Source organism: Marmota monax, unplaced genomic scaffold, assembly GCF_021218885.2.
Source record: "Marmota monax isolate L192 unplaced genomic scaffold, Marmota_monax_Labrador192_F-V1.1 WCK01_AAM20220418_F8-fsc00228, whole genome shotgun sequence".
NCBI lineage: Eukaryota > Metazoa > Chordata > Mammalia > Rodentia > Sciuridae > Marmota > Marmota monax.
This window is the reverse complement of record NW_026695240.1, coordinates 1,610,866-1,623,392: the sequence shown is the minus strand read 5'-3', so window position 1 is coordinate 1,623,392 and position 12,527 is coordinate 1,610,866. Positions and strand designations below refer to the sequence as shown.

Here is a 12,527-nt window from a genome sequence, read left to right as displayed (position 1 = left end):
CCTGTCCCCTGGGCCCTCAGATCCTGGGGACCCATGGGACCCCCCCTTTTCACCTCTATGGCCCAGGGCTGGATGTAAATGAGATGCAAACAGTCTTGATTCTACTGAGGGCACCCCCTGCTCCCGTTCTGGGTGGGGCTACAAACCATAGTGGAACTCTGCTGGGTGCTTGAAAGTTTGACCACAACGCAGAGGTTGCAGGTCTGCATAGGAAGGCTACATAGCTCACATGCTGTTCACCTTTAAAGTACATGCATTTAAAAGTGTCAGCTCCTGCATGCCCATGGCGGTGCAGGGGCAGTGCACATGCCTGAATACCCGTGTGTACACATGTGTATGTCCTCACAGCACATACACTCACTCATTCCTGGTACATGTCTGTGCATTCACGCCTGCAGTGCACAGAATCAGTACACAAACAATTCATGACTGCACACATGGGGCGGTCGCCTCTGTCCCCAGTCTGGAGCCTAACGGAGACTGGGCTCGATCCCTAATTTCCCGGCAGAGCACAATAGCTTTATGGTTCCATACTCATGGAATTGGGGTGGAAGGTGGGGACAAGGGTCCAGGACTTGAAACTGGGGAGGTCTGCAAGCTGGATCCGGCCTCCGGGGCCCAAGTCTGAGGCAAGAAGGATTTTCAAGAGCATTTCCATAGGGAGTTGGCCAAGGCTCAAATGGAGGGCTCCTATGTTTGTGAGATTACTGTGCGCAACTCAACGTGCGCGCGCGCCGTCGGAAGCTCGGTCTCCTTTCCGAAAAATTCGTGCACGCGCGCGTCCCAGGCTTGGGACTGGGTCCTGCAAACCCGGGAAAGCTTAGCCCCGCCTAGTGCCCCAGAGCAAGCGCCTGCGCTTTGCGGTAGACTAAGCTTTTTCTCACGCTGTTGGCTCTCTCCGCCGGGTGGAGCGAGTGCGCACGCGCCAATTACGCCTTCTGGGAAGAAATCACGTGGCAGCCGGAAAGCGTGGCAGCTGCCGGAAGAGCCTTCCCCTTCTTCGTTGTCCGGCTCTGGAGCGAGAGCAATGACGTAGTTTCCGTTTCCACTACCTCTTCCTCTTCCGGTCCTCGCGGGTGCTGCTCCGGGCTGGTGTTCGACTCCGGCGGTGGTTGTGGAAGGCGCCCGGAGTCATGGCCATGTTTGAGCAGATGAGAGCGAACGTGGGCAAGTTGCTCAAGGGTATCGACAGGTCGGAGCTCGGTCGGAGGGAGCGCTGTAGCCAAGCGGGGTGGAGATTTCCGGAGACCGCAAGGGGTGGTCCGAGTTCTGGGCTTGCCTTGGCCGGGATTTCTCCGTCTTTCTGCATGTGGGGAGGTCGTTCTGGAGGAGGTGTTGAAGGGAAAGGCACCGGAAAGGCCTAACAAGAGAGCCTGTCGCCCACGCATCTCTTTGATTACTTTAAAGTTTCCCCTCCTCTCCCTCGGCCGTCCCTCTTTCAGCCCCCCGCAGTTTCCTCTACCAGCTCCTCGGTCTCAGTGCCCGAGCGTTTCTTTCTCCTCTGCCCCTCATGTCATTCATTCAACACTGTTTACCGACCTTCGTTGTGTTAGTGCTCAGTAGTGTTAGAAACCAGAGGCGACCAAGACAGCCACAAGTCATGCTTTCATGAACTGAGTTCTCCTTCCAGAGGGGACACCAGCAACAAGCACTGACAGCCAGGAGTGGTCAAGGCTAGGCAGGGGAAAGCAAAGGCCCAAATCTTCAGGGCTGATATAGAGGAAGCTAGGCACCCACCCCGGCAGGAGAGGATGGTTTGGACTGGTGGGAGCTTGACAGGGTTGGGTAGCAGAGAATTTCAGAAGACTATGTATACAGGCAACAGTGACTGCCTGGCAAGTTGGGAAACGTGCTAGACAAGCCCCAGGGCTCCAGTGGGGTTTAGAGCTCAGGCAAGAGGTGTGGGTCATGGACAGGTTTTATTAGAGGTTATAAAGCTGACTTGCTATTTGGGTAGAGCCAGTGGCCAGGACCAGATTCAGAGGGGAAAGGAAGGAGAAGCAGATTACAGTGGTCCCTTGGCCCTACAAAGGGACTGGCCTCAGCTCCTGTCTCCTCTTTATTCACCCACTTCAGTTCTCCTCTAGGTACAATCCAGAGAACCTGGCCACCCTGGAGCGCTATGTGGAGACCCAGGCCAAGGAGAATGCCTATGATCTGGAAGCCAACTTGGCTGTCCTGAAATTGTGAGTATCCTGTCCCTATCCCCATGCTGTTGGCTGGCTAGCAGGGTTCCATTCCCAGTATGGGGCATGGCAGTAGGGGTGTCTGGAATAGCCTGCAGGATGTGGCTTCTCTTTGGTGTGCAAGACTAGCAAGCCAAGGAAGATGAGACATTTGGGGTGAGGGAAGTTTAAAAAAAAATTAGTTGCAAAACACATACAAGGTAGTACATAAAACACACTTAGTTTAACGGATGTGAATGAACACCCAGGTTTCCATTGTTCGTGTTGTGTAACTGTTGGAAGCACCATAGGCCCTTTGTCCATATGCTCTGTCCCAACCAAACCCCCACCTTTGGTAACCATTGTCATAGTCTCATGGTGTGGCTTTGCATGGTTGTTTTCCACACATGCTTGCATCTGGATCCACTTAGCTCAGTTTTGCTTGCTTTGACCTTGACAGGTCCATAATCATACAGCAGGGCCCCTTTTGCACCTAGTACCTTCCACCAAGCGTTGGGTTTGTGACACCCATCCATTTGTGTGTGTGTGTGTGTGGTTGCAGTTTATTGTCATTGTTGTGTAGTGTTCCACTGTGTGACTGTCCTAATGGCCTAATGATCTGTTCCTTGTTGATGGATACTTGGGTTCTTCTCCCTCAGGTGATTTTTTTTTTTTTTTTTTTTTTTGACAACTGTCAGCTTGTAATTTTTGTAGATGACATAACTTTAGCTTTCCTGGCTATAAAATGGAGAGACCACTTATATTCGTGGGTGGTTTAGGTTGTTACTGGTGATTGCCACTTGTGAATGAGTGCTCGCCACGTGTCGGCTGCTGTGCTGCGGATGCAGGCACGAGCCCACTGCTGGGCCGTCCTGGGAGGCTGATATGGGTTCATCTTATTTTTGTTTGTTTTTACACCAGGAATTGAACCCAGGGCTCACAGGCTAAGCACACACACTACCGATGAGCTACACCTTCAGTTTTGTCCTCTATTGAAAGAAAACTGAAGCACAGAGAATTTGAAATAGGCAGTCCAAGGCCAGGCAGTGGGAGCTGGGAGAGGGAGCCTGGGGCGGAGCCATAACCACTGCTCCACATTGTTCCTTCTAGCCTTGATTCATTTACTTTTATTTATTTATTTATTTATTTTTGACCACTGAGAATTGAAACCAGGGGTGCTCTTCTACTAGCCCTTTTTATTTTTTATTTTGTGACATTAGAATTTTACTAAGTTGCTGGGGCTGAACTTGAACTTGTCGTCCTCCTGTCTTAGCCTCCAGAGTTGCTGGGATCATAGGCATGAGCACCGCGCCAAGCTTGCTTCTAGCCTCATTTCTTTGTGAGGCTCGTGGCTGTGTCTGCCCTGTGGGGTGGTGCCGGGTTTCTGTTCTCGTGACTAAAAGGCTCAGGGGTCACTCTAGTTAAACTGGGCTAACTGGGCTGCACGAAATAACCACACAAGAGACACAAATACCTTTTTCTTTGGGGTTGCTGTGACGGCTCCTCTGACCTTAAGGGTCCGCAGAAAAAGAGAGAGAGAGAGCACGCGCTGATCCCTTTTATTGAGGAGAAGCTATTCAAATGAGGCAAGGGGTCAGGTTTCAGGGGGCTGAGTCTATCTTCATGATGTCCACTGTCAGCAGGTTGACTGACACCTGGGTAGGCCACACCCAAGGGCACAGTAAGAGGAGGGGACACACACAAGGCACTTCCATGGAAGATTCTATCCTAAACAGGGCAAGGGGTTATATTACAAAGGAATAGGTGAGCATAGCTTCACCCATGGGGCTGTAGCAAGACACACCCATTTCTGTGACTGAGCGCCTCAGCACCCAGCTGGGGAGTGTAACTCAGTCACCGGTAAGGTTGGCCTCCCACAGGGTGGTTGTGAGGATCAACTATCCCCATCTCCAGAGCAGGCAGAGTTGCTCAGGGAGGTTAGCCAGAAAATGTGGTTGGGGTTGGAGCCCAGGCAGGTTTGACCCCAGGCTCCAGACTAAAGCAGTGGCCTCCTGCCTGGCACTTGGTGAAGTTTGGGGGGTTGGAGTTGTCACCACTGTTGTATATCTTATTCCCTTCTTAGGTACCAGTTCAACCCAGCCTTCTTTCAGACCACCGTCACTGCCCAGATCCTGTTGAAGGCCCTCACCAACCTGCCCCACACGGACTTCACCCTGTGCAAGTGCATGATCGACCAGGCACACGTATCCTTTGGTTGGGAATGGAGGTGGGAGGCAGAGCCTGCAGAGTGGTCTGTGAGTTCAGACTCAGCTGCTGGGCAGGGCTGGGACATTGCCATGACTGAGACGGGCCCTGCCCTCGTGAAGCTCTCATAGTCCAGTGAGGTGACAGGCAGGTCCCCCATCAGTGACAGGCTGGAGCTGTCAGGGGCAGGGTGAGTGAAGCCAGCAGAGGCACCTGGCCCTGACTGGAGGGAACCCGTGAAAGCTAGGTGGATGGGCAGTGAGGGCGATCCCGGAAAGTCCTAAAGGAATGAAAGAGCTCCTTGCTGTCCTTTAGAGACAGAAGAAGCAGCGGGACCTAGGACAGCACAGATTTCAGTGGAATGCAGCCAGGGTCCAGGGCACGTGAAGAGCTGTACAGCCGCAGGTTGCTGTGGTCAGATTTATGCCAGCTGCATAGAGGACACTGGGTGAGAGGCAGGAGGGCCTGGCCGGGCTCACGAAGAACTGTATTGTCAGCTCTGAGCGCAGGAACTTAATGTACATGTATCCTTAGGAATGTCGAGTGGAAATAACACCCTTGCACTGGTTGGTGTCTGCTCCGGGGCTTGGCCAGGTGAGCTTCAGCTTACATTTGATCACTGGACAAACTCAGCAGAATCCCCAACCCCTGCCTGGCGAGGCAGGTGGACCCGTGGGCCCAGCCCTCGTACTCGCCTGCTCATCAGTTGTTGAGCCAAGAGATGGCAGATGACTCATTGAACTTACTCTGGTAGCTGAGTCTAAAGTGTCCATAAGATGTGTCCATAAGCCTTGACTCGATCCCAGTATGTGGCAGACCACAGTTTACTGTGTTGTCCCCACTGTTGGACCCTTGGGTTGTTTCTCACCTTTGAATCTTACAAACAGGGCTACAGTGGCAGGGTGGCTTGTGCCTATAATCCCAGCATCTTGGGAGACTGAGGCATGAGGATCACAAGTTTGAGACCAGCCTCAGGAACTTAAGCCCTGAGCAACTTAGTGAACCTCTGTCTTCACTAAAAAGGCTTGGGGATGCCAGTGCCCCTGGTTTAATCCCCAGTACCAAAAAGGAAAACAAGAAACAGTGCTTCCGTAACACCCTTTCTTCTCCATACATCCACAGCAGAAATAAGATGGCCTCGATTCCCTGTTCTGTTTCTGAGCTGTCTTTGGTAGAAGGGGATGGCTGAGGGGAGAGGGTGACCAGGATTTAGTCATGCAGGCTCCAGGACCTTTTTCCTTAATGCTTCCTTCTGCTAGCAAGAAGAGCGGCCCATCAGGCAGATTTTGTACCTCGGGGACCTGCTGGAGACCTGCCATTTCCAGGCCTTCTGGGTAAAGAGGGGCCCAGGGCAGGGTGGTGGCTGGCCCTGTGGTGCACATTTGTTGCTTGGCGAAGGGCCCTGTCCTCAGCGCTTGTCCTCACGGAGCCAGGTCTCAGATGGCCCCTGTGCCCACAAGGCTTGGCCTGAGCCTGTCCCCTTCTCCTTCCACTGGGCCTTCTAGTACAGTCCCTCGGTCGTTAGCAGAAGTCCTCCAGCTCCTCACCTGCTCTCAGTGCCCGCCCCTCTTTCCTGTGGCATCCAGAGCTCAGCCCTCACAAACTGCCTCCAAGTGGGAGGCTAGGTCGCCTCCTTGCTCCTCACTGCGTCTCCCAGAGCCGGTTCCCTGCTCCTCAAAATCGCTGCTCCAAGTTCTGAGGCTCCCATCTTCCCTGCCTTGTTGGTAGCAGCCCTCTGGGTGACTGCGCCTCATTTCTTAGAGAATCGAGTCCTTCTCACTGCCCCTCCTACTGCTCCTGATGCTGCAATGTTTGAAAACCCACACAGGCTACCCACTGACACCAGCCTCTAGGTTCCATGATCTATTTTAGGTTTTATATATATATATATATATATTTAGTTGTTGATGGACCTTCATTTCACTCATTTATTTATATGTGGTGCTGAGAATCCAACCCAGTGCCTCCTCCATGCTGGGCAATGCTCTGCCATGAGCCCCAGCCCTCCGTGACCTCTTGTCCTCCTGGCTCATCTTCCGCCTGAGAGGAGCTGTGGTCATGGCTGTGCCAGCTCTTCTCAGCATGCAGAGCCTCTGAGGAGGTTTGAAGTGGGAATGCGGGTGTGACCCGGGCTTTAGGATTCTGAGGGGCTACCCAGGAGGTGCCACATGGAGCAGAGCCTGGGAGCCGCTGCCTTTGACTTGTTCTGACCAACGATTGCTCCTGAATTCACTCCACCCCCCGGCCACCTCCTCCAGCCCCAGCTCACCCTGTGAGTTCTCCCACCGACACCTGGGCCTGACCAGGGCTCCGGGCCTGCTTGGGCTGCTCAGGTTCTGCTCCCTTCTCTGAAATGGCCACCTACCCTGCGCAGCCGCATCTGAAATGATGAATGGCTGAGAGAAACGCCAGGGGCGCGTGACTCCTGGGAAGGCACGGGTCCTCAGACCTTCCGAGTGACCTTGTTCCTGCCCCGGTTCCTCTCCTGGGCTCGCGGACCTCCCTTCACACGTCCCCTTCTCACCCCTTTCCCACCTCAGCTCATGGTCTGGTTTCTTGTCTTGTGAGAAATAGAAATAGAGCGGAGCAGAGCTCATGTGTTTTCCCAGACCCTGACGCCAGAGTGACTTAGTGCGTAACTGCCGTTTCAGCAGGTGAAGTGGCTGAGGCGACCCTCCTCTAAAGCATGGGGACCCCTTCCCCTTGCCACACCAGCCCTTCCCGACTCCTCAAACAAGAACCTGCCCTTCCTGGGTTGTTTATTTTGAGACAGGGTCTCACTGAGTTGGCAGGGTGCCCTTGAGCTTGGAACCCTCCTGGCCCAGACTCCCGGGTTGCTGGGCTTAGAGGCATGTGCCACTGTACCCAGCTCTTCCCTGGTTTTAAAACCAAAAACCCCTAGCAAGCCTCCTGCGTGCCGGGTCTTCGTGGCCCCGTGCGTTCCCGCAGCGCTGGCCAGAGCAGTGCTGAGGTGGTTTAAGGCCTCGGCCTGCTTCGTCCAGAGCAAGGTCATGGAAGTTTCAGACAATCCTCTGCTAAAAACAAACAAAATGAAAAGTACCCTGTCTCAGGAAACTCATTTCAAATAAGTGAGTCAGTCCCGGGGGTCACCTGCTTGTGGGAGAGGCTCCTGTGCTCCGGGCCTCCTTCACCCCTGTTCACGCGGCCCCGCTCTAGTCATCCCACTCAGGCCTTTGTCACCTCACGCCCACCCCCAGTGTGCACACATGCCCCTTGAAGCTGCGTGTCACTGGGTCCGGTAAGCCAGCGCCAGGCCTGTGTCACCCGCCCTGTCGGCTGTCCCTGGCGCTGGTGGTCGCACTCCCCTCCCTGGAACCCTCGTCATCTGGCTCCCAGTACAGCATCCTCCTGGTTTGCCTCCTGCCTCATGGCTGCTCCTCCCTTCTCAGGGTTTGTGGGGCTCTTCTCTCCCACTCCTGTTGGAGGAAGCCCTCGATGAAGAAGTGACATTTGAGCAAAAGCCTGCAGGAGGCAGGAGGGCCAGCTGTGGAGGAGGAAAGTTCCAGACAAACAGCAATGCAAAAGGCCTGAGGCGGGGAGGGGTGTTGGGAGCAGCCAGGAGGTGCCTGCGAGTGAGTGGGGGGTGGGTGGGGTGAGCGAGCACCCTGTGGGCCTCCTGAGCCTTGGTTGAAAGGTTGGCTTTTTCCCTATGACAACGGCCAGGACAGGTAAGGAGTATAGGTAGCTACCCTGTGTCTGGCTTCTGCCTGGATCATTTCTCGGCTGAGTCCTCCTGGTCTCCATGTCTGGAATGGGCCTAAGAACAGTGACATCACACATGTTGCATGTGGCGGGGTGGCAGTGTGTAGGTCAGTGCTCGCGTGTTGGTGGCTGCTGCCATCCTTAGGGACACTGACACTGTGCTTGCCGTCCCTCCCCTGCAGCAAGCCCTGGATGAAAACATGGACCTCTTGGAAGGTATAACTGGCTTTGAAGACTCTGTCCGGAAGTGTAAGTCCTTCTCTGAGCCTGGGCTCTGTACGGTGAGGGCTGGGGAGTGGCGACGGTCCCTCTCCATCATTCCCTCTCATCCACAGTTATCTGCCACGTCGTGGGCATCACATACCAGCACATTGACCGCTGGTTGCTGGCCGAGATGCTCGGGGATCTGACAGGTAAGACCTCTGGGTCCCTTGTGTCAATCTGGGGGGTTGGGGGTGGTCGGGGCAGTGGGCTTCCGCCAACTCCAGCCTCTCTGGGTCATTACTGGAGATGCAGCCCAGGGAAGACGCAGGGCCTGGTGTTGGTGGTTCCCTTCCTCGGGGACACCCTGTGCCACTCAGTCCCTCTGTATCCACTGGTCGAGTGCCAACTTTGTGCCAGATTTTGTTTAGATTCTGGTCACGTGACAATGAACAAAACAGAAGGGCTCAGGTTTGTTTTCAAGGAGGGAGCATGTGTGTGTCCGGTGGCCATTCATGCTGCAGAGGACAGCAGCCTGCTCACAGGGCGGCTGAGAGCAGACTGGACAAGGGGCTCGGGAGCAGCAGCCTGCCTGTCGTTCACAGGGCAGCCTGGGCACTGTGGGCCAAAGCAGAGTGACTGGGTACAGAGGGGTCGTGAGGGCAGAGAGGTGGTTAGAGGGGCATCTGCAGCCTGTGCAGGGTCTCAGGATGAGTGTCTCCTTGTTCTTGAATGAAATAACCATAGATAGGAACCTCTGAGCAGGGAGCCGTGATCAGATCGATGTTTTTAAAAGATCCCCCCAAAAATGCAGGAAGGGAAGATACGAAACTAAGGGGGTGATCACATCTGGGAGAGGAGGCAGGGGCAGGGAAGAGAGGTGAGGGTGGGTTGAGTCTTGGGAGAATCTTCTTGTGGAATTTTTGCCTTTACATGTAGGTTGTGTGTGTCTTTTTTTTTTTTCCCAGTGGGAGCTAATTTTGCTGGACATTTTATGTTTGGCACATGCTAAATGCATCAGATAGGTGTTTTGCATATTTAAAAGTAAAATTAAAATTTGGGTGTTGTGGTGGGCACCTGTAGTCCCAGCTACTTGAGAGGCTGGGGTATCATCCTTTGAAGCCAGTCCAGGCAACATAGCAAGGCACAGTCTCTTAAAAAAAAAAAAAAAATGCTGGAAGTAGTGGCCCACACCTGTAATCTCAGTGACTTGGGAGGCTGAGGCAGTAGGATCGAAAGTTCAAGGCCAGCCTCAGCAATTTAGTGAGACTCTAAGCAACTTAGTGAGACCCTGTTACACACACACATAAAAAAGTGGCTCAGTGGTTAAGCACCCCTGAGTTCAATCCCTGGTACCCCCCCCACACCGCCCCACAAGAAAAAGAATATGAAACACAATTTGGGATTTAATATAAGGAGGATTAGGTGAATCTATCAAAACACTAATAGTTCCACAGAAATCATTTAACATAATTGAACCCCACTGTAGCAGCACCTGTACCAGCATATTTTCTTTTTATGGTGCTGGTGGTTTAAACCAGAAGAACCTTTCCATTGAGCTTCACCAACCCTTCTTTATTTTAATTTGAGGTGGACTCGCTGTGTTAACGAGGCTGGCTGCCAAACTTGTGATCTTCCTGCCTCAGCCTCCCCAGCCACTGGGACTAGTATGCCTCACCGTACTGGTGTATTTTCTTAGGGCCCAAAAGACTTATTGTTAGTGATGATGATATAGTTTTGCAACCATTTTGTCTATTCTGTGGCAAAAAGCAGATAAGTAAATATACTGCTCTTATTAAGAACCAGGACTGGCCCTGGGAGAGAAGGGCCAGACAGGAAAGAAGTGAAGACAGAAATCTCCAATGGGAAGGAGGCAGGGCTGAGGGCGCCCTCTGGCTGCTGTGTAGGGAATGCGCCACAAAAGGGCAGGGTGGCAGCAAGGAGACCCACCTGGCTTCTCTGCTGGCCAGAGATGGCAGGCCTGGCCAGGCAAGGAGGGAGCCCTGGCCTGGTAGCCTTGATTCCCGTGCCTCCCACACCCCATGTTACTGTGGGGTCCAGCTGGCTCACACCGTTTGTGCTCCTCGCAGACAATCAGCTAAAGGTGTGGATGAGCAAGTACGGCTGGAGCGCCGACGAGTCGGGGCAGATCTTCATCTGTAGCCAAGAGGAGAGCATTAAGCCCAAGAACATTGTGGAAAAGATTGACTTTGACAGTGAGTAGTGGCCCAGGGTCTCGGCTGTGGGGCTCAGGGGGCATCCTTTGACAGACACTGGAATGGGGCCCCGAAACCCAGGTAGAGCTGTTCTTGTCCAGGGCCGGAGAACTCATGTCTGCCACGCTCCTTTGATCTGTCCAGGGGCTGCCCACCCAGCGAGGCGCGGCCACATGATGCCAGCTGGCCTTCCTTGGTGCATGCAGGTGACTCCACACCTGCTGGCCCCAGGGGCTCTGTCCCTTTGGCTTTCCCTTGTCTCTGGGGTTCTGGGGGCCTCCCAGGCAGGCTCTTGAGTCAGGTGAGCTGAGTGGAAATCTGGGGTCTCTACTGAACAGCAAACTTGGGGCGACCTGACCGCTTGTGCCTCTATTTTCTTATGTAAAAAATGGGACGACAGGGCTGGGTTGTGGCTCAGTGGTAGAGCGCTCGCCTAGCATAGGCAAGGCCCTGGTTCCATCCTCAGACCACATAAACAAAGACAGCTATCGTGTCCATCTGTAACTAAAAAAAATTCTTTAAATGGAGGTGACAGCAACAATAATTAGGAAAAACACTGTCGTTTTTTACACTTAAGCCATTTGCTCCTCACATCAGCCCTCTTATAATTGGCTGAGCAACATTGTGACTTTCACCTTGCTCACCCCACGCACAGGAGGCGAGGTAGCAGAGAGCCAGGCATTCAGTCCAGAGCGTGTTAAGTTCGTCACTGCCAATACACACACACACACCACACACACGAGGAACAGCCTCATCTGTGCAGAGCACGGGGGCTGCTTTCTTGGGCCTGAGTCTCCTCCCAGCTCCTACATGTGCTTCTGTTGGTTTAGCCATGGGAGTTGGTACAGTGTGGCTTCTCCATACCAACCCGCTAATTTGGAACTGAATGAAGTGGGATTGAGTGACCGCCCTCTCTGTGCCCGCGATCGGGGACCCTCACCTCTTAAGGTGATGCACCACTGGGTTGGAGTCTGAAGATCCAGGCTGAAGTTCGTGTGGTGGGGAGCCACAGGCTGTGCAGTGTGTGGAGAGCACACGGTAAATACCGCGACAGCGACACCCCAATGATATCAGGCGTGGTTCCAAGCACTTTTTTTTTTTTTTTTTGGTACCGGGATTGAACTCAGGGGCACTTGACCACTGAGTCACATCCCAGCCCTATTTTGTATTTTATTAGAGACAGGGTCTCACTGAGTTGCTTAGTACTTCACTTTGCTGAGGCTGGTTTTGAACTCACGATCCTCAAGAGGCGTGCACCACTGCATCCAGCCCACAAGGACTTCTTTTAACGTGATAGTCCTGTTGAATAGGCCCTTCTTTTTTTGTAGATGGACACAATACTTTTATTTATTTTATGTGGTGCTGAGACTTGAACCCAGTGCCTCACACATGCTAGGCAAGCGCTCTGCCAATGAGCTACAGTTCTAGCCCAAGGATAGGCCCTTCTTACAGATGGGGAAACTGCTGCACAGAGATGTTATGTAACTTGCCCAAAGTCACCCAGCTGTTAATAGTTGAGCTGGGGTTTTAACCTAGGCCTCTCTGCTTCACAGTCCTGGTTTGTTTTCTTTTGTTTCTTTCTTTTTTTTTTTTTTTTTTTAAGGTTTATTTTTTTAGTTGTAGGTGGACACAGTATTTTAATTTATTTTTTTGTGGTGCTGAGCATCAAACCCAGGGCCTCGCACGTGCTAGGTGAGCGCTCTGCCTCTGAGCTGGAACCCCAAACCCAGAAGATGACTGTGATCTGCCCCTGAAGGATTAGTGATGCCGGGGTGGTAGCTGGAAGTTTGCCTCCCTTGGTTCCCAGGTTGACCCCGGTGTCCTTTCTTTTCTCAACAGGTGTGTCCAGCATCATGGCCTCCTCCCAGTGACTGCCAACATTTAATAAAGATGTGTTGACCTAGCCCTGCCCTGCCTCCTCCCTGTATGCTTCCTGTCTCTGCCTGGCCCTCCAGGGGAGTCCAGGGGGAGGCCTCTGCCCTGCCTGCAACCTGTGGCCTTCCTCCTCTTTTCTTAC

The 12,527-nt window shown here is 53.2% G+C and overlaps 1 protein-coding gene and 1 non-coding gene across 5 annotated transcripts; both read left to right on the top strand.

Annotated features, from left to right (window-relative positions):
* Positions 1-1,035: 1,035 nt before the first annotated feature.
* Positions 1,036-12,413, top strand: Eif3k (eukaryotic translation initiation factor 3 subunit K). 4 transcript variants are annotated; one of them, XM_046440190.2, is made up of 8 exons: positions 1,037-1,192; positions 2,088-2,186; positions 4,249-4,369; positions 5,630-5,704; positions 8,276-8,342; positions 8,429-8,506; positions 10,385-10,510; positions 12,350-12,413. In XM_046440190.2, the coding sequence occupies exons 1-8, from the start codon at positions 1,134-1,136 to the stop codon at positions 12,379-12,381; spliced, it is 657 nt and encodes a 218-aa protein (XP_046296146.1). In that variant the 5' UTR covers positions 1,037-1,133; the 3' UTR covers positions 12,382-12,413. The 4 variants fall into 4 exon arrangements, with proteins under 4 accessions (XP_046296145.2, XP_046296146.1, XP_058433572.1 ...); XM_058577589.1 differs by having other exon boundaries at positions 1,056-1,182; positions 2,077-2,186; XM_058577590.1 differs by having other exon boundaries at positions 1,164-1,182.
* On the top strand, positions 7,270-7,400 carry LOC124089983 (small nucleolar RNA SNORA9). Its single transcript, XR_006850901.1, has one exon. It is a non-coding gene; the product is annotated as a small nucleolar RNA SNORA9 (small nucleolar RNA).
* Positions 12,414-12,527: the final 114 nt, after the last annotated feature.

Bases quoted from the DNA above. Each gene is read 5' to 3' on its own strand.
- Eif3k (XM_046440190.2), top strand. From the start codon at position 1,134: ATGGCCATGTTTGAGCAGATGAGAGCGAACGTGGGCAAGTTGCTCAAG. The intron at 2,187-4,248 runs GTGAGTATCCTG...TTCCCTTCTTAG, and splicing joins AACTTGGCTGTCCTGAAATT to GTACCAGTTCAACCCAGCCT. The intron at 10,511-12,349 runs GTGAGTAGTGGC...TTTTCTCAACAG, and splicing joins GGAAAAGATTGACTTTGACA to GTGTGTCCAGCATCATGGCC.